At 47.0% G+C, this 3,245-nt stretch overlaps 1 protein-coding gene across 1 annotated transcript; it reads left to right on the top strand.

Annotated features, from left to right (window-relative positions):
- Positions 1-327: 327 nt before the first annotated feature.
- LOC139696827 (translation elongation factor 2-like) lies at positions 328-1,198 on the top strand. Its single transcript, XM_071595711.1, has one exon. It carries the CDS (start codon positions 380-382, stop codon positions 1,196-1,198), a length of 819 nt encoding a protein of 272 aa, XP_071451812.1. The 5' UTR covers positions 328-379.
- Positions 1,199-3,245: the final 2,047 nt, after the last annotated feature.

Consider the following 3,245-nt stretch of genomic DNA (forward strand, 5'->3'; position numbering starts at 1 on the left):
GTCAGCGTTGAATTTTATATTTCCTTTAATTAAATGAAAAGTTAAATCTGGATACATGCTGGCTATTCATTCTTTGGAACATAACATATTTCAAGCGAGTTTACGTAACCTTGATAGATAAACTAATTTGATTGATTCTGTGACGTCATCTAGGCTTTGAAAAACGTTGGGGGCGTTAAGCAATCCAGTTTTTCATTTAATTTTGACATGCGGCTCCATCACTCCTGGCGTGATACTGATAATTCGTTTATTTCGATAGAAAGCATGGAATTCATGAAAATATTTAAAGCCCCTTCTGAAACCATACAGCGATATGAATTCCAGCCATTGTTGCCGTGGTATCTTTTGGAGCGGAGGAAGAAATCGGCAAACATCCAAAATGGTGAACTTCACTGTAGATGAAATACGTGTCATGATGGACAAAAAGCGTAATATACGAAATATGTCCGTCATAGCTCACGTTGATCATGGGAAATCTACACTGACAGACTCCCTGGTATCGAAAGCTGGCATTATTGCTAGTGCCAAAGCTGGAGAGACCCGATTCACTGACACCCGTAAAGATGAACAAGAACGGTGCATTACCATCAAATCCACGGCCATTTCGATGTATTTCGAACTTGAGGATAAGGATTGTGTCTTTATTACCAACCCTGATCAGCGAGACAAGGGAGAAAAGGGTTTCTTAATCAATCTCATAGATTCTCCGGGTCACGTTGACTTTTCCAGTGAAGTTACTGCTGCTCTTCGTGTGACAGATGGAGCCCTTGTTGTTGTAGATTGCGTTTCTGGTGTGTGTGTGCAGACTGAAACTGTTCTTAGACAAGCCATTGCTGAAAGGATCAAGCCTGTTTTATTTATGAACAAAATGGACCGAGCATTGTTAGAATTACAACTAGAACAAGAGGATTTATATCAAACTTTCCAAAGAATTGTAGAAAACGTGAACGTTATCATCGCCACCTACAGCGATGACAGTGGTCCAATGGGAGAAGTTCGGGTTGATCCTAGTCGTGGAAGTGTTGGCTTTGGATCTGGCCTTCATGGATGGGCCTTCACTTTGAAGCAGTTTGCTGAGATGTATGCTGAAAAATTTAAGATTGACGTCGTCAAACTAATGAACCGACTTTGGGGTGAGAGCTTCTTCAACACCTCAAAGCAGGCCGTTGGTCGCCTGAATACTGTGTGCATGGAATAATGGAATAGGACCTCGGTTCCATTTTGTTGGTTTTCAGAACTCGAGGTAATGATTAATAGGGACGGACGGGGGCATTCGTATTGCGACGTTAGAGGTGAAATTCTTGGATCGTCGCAAGACGAACCGATGCGAAAGCATTTGCCAAGAACGTTTTCGTTGATCAAGAACGAAAGTTAGAGGTTCGAAGGCGATCAGATACCGCCCTAGTTCTAACTATAAACGATGCCAGCTAGCCATCCGCCGAAGTTCCTTCTATGACTCGGCGGGCAGCTTCCGGGAAACCAAAGCTCTTGGGTTCCGGGGGAAGTATGGTTGCAAAGCAATCGTGGTCGTCGTTGCGACCGTGAGACGTCGAGATTCCTTAGCCCATAACTTATATAAAAAAAAAAAAATCTGGCAGCACACCTCCAAGGCCTTGAGTTTCCAACCGACTGCCGTCTCAGGCCTCGTCCCTCCTATATATCCATCCAGCCGCCGTATGGGCGGCCGACCTGGCATAGGGAGGAAGGACGGTCCGAGACGGACGGTCGGCCGGATTCTCGGCGGTGGAGATGTACTGCCAGGTCACAACCTGTGACATTTCCTTTATTAATAATACGTACATATGTTTAATATCGGCGTTGCGGAAAACACTTCCTTTGCCTTTACATAGAGAATATACAACTGACATATTGTCCGAGTAAATAGTAACATTGCATACTGCCGGGGCCACTTGTGCTGCGTGCAAAGCGGCCATCAGGGCCGCGTAAGCTTCCGCTTCTATGATCGGGATTACTTCGTCAAAGGGCCATATTTCGGTTAGTCCAAAGCTGGGGATAGTCCATGCCGCTTGAAGAGGTGTAGCGTCGGCGTAGACGTCCAATTGTGTCGTGATGTTTGTAAAGGTCCTTTCCTTCTTCCATACCCCCGCCTCCCATTAATCCTCTGCCCATCGAGTTTGTCTCCTGGCAAGGTCGGACATGAGGAAATATGGGAGACGGAGAATGTACACACACCACGAGATATAGCCGAGGGCTTTAGGAAAGTCGATCTGTCGCAATCTGGGGATAACGTCTAGGATGTACCGAACCCTTTCCAGGGTTCCCCTGGTCAGAGATAGTTGCCTTGTGTCTGTTCTGATTCGTACGCCTAGGTATTTGAGACACTGCGTTGGGTTAATAACACTCTTGGCTGTATTAATAGAAATCCCTAACTCTTCGCGCAGGAAGGTCAGGATCTCGTTGACCGGTTGCGGCGCTGTCGGGGGGAAAACGAACAGCCAGTCATCCAGGTAGGCGATCATCGGCACTTGGAAGCGGGTATAGACTTCTTGTGCCACCGCCCGCGCCCATCGCTGCATGATTGCTGGTGCGAGGGCGTGCCCCATGGGTAGCCGTGTCCATTGAAAATATTCGTGGTTAACGAATATACCATAGAAGTGCCTATGCGCCGGGTGGATCGGGATTTGCCAGAACGCATCCGTAAGGTCTAATTTGATGAGGAAGGAGCCTTCTGGGATAGTTTCAAGTGCCTTGGCGGCGTCCTTGAGAATTTTGGTTTATTGTAAAACCATGCATAACTATAAAATTCTGGGGCCACTTGTGCTGCGTGCAAAGCGGCCCTGATGGCCGCTTTGCACGCAGCACAAGTGGCCCCGGCAGTATGCAATGTTACTATTTACTCGGACAATATGTCAGTTGTATATTCTCTATGTAAAGGCAAAGGAAGTGTTTTCCGCAACGCCGATATTAAACATATGTACGTATTATTAATAAAGGAAATGTCACAGGTTGTGACCTGGCAGTACATCTCCACCGCCGAGAATCCGGCCGACCGTCCGTCTCGGACCGTCCTTCCTCCCTATGCCAGGTCGGCCGCCCATACGGCGGCTGGATGGATATATAGGAGGGACGAGGCCTGAGACGGCAGTCGGTTGGAAACTCAAGGCCTTGGAGGTGTGCTGCCAGATCTCGTTTGACGAGCTTCCATCTCTATATGAGTTGCCATTTTAAACTCCTTTCTTACGTAGTGATGGTGTGCATTTTATGGATACCCAGAGAAGCGATTT

Source organism: Hetaerina americana, unplaced genomic scaffold (assembly GCF_022747635.1).
Source record: "Hetaerina americana unplaced genomic scaffold, ioHetAmer1.1.p SCAF_1, whole genome shotgun sequence".
NCBI lineage: Eukaryota > Metazoa > Arthropoda > Insecta > Odonata > Calopterygidae > Hetaerina > Hetaerina americana.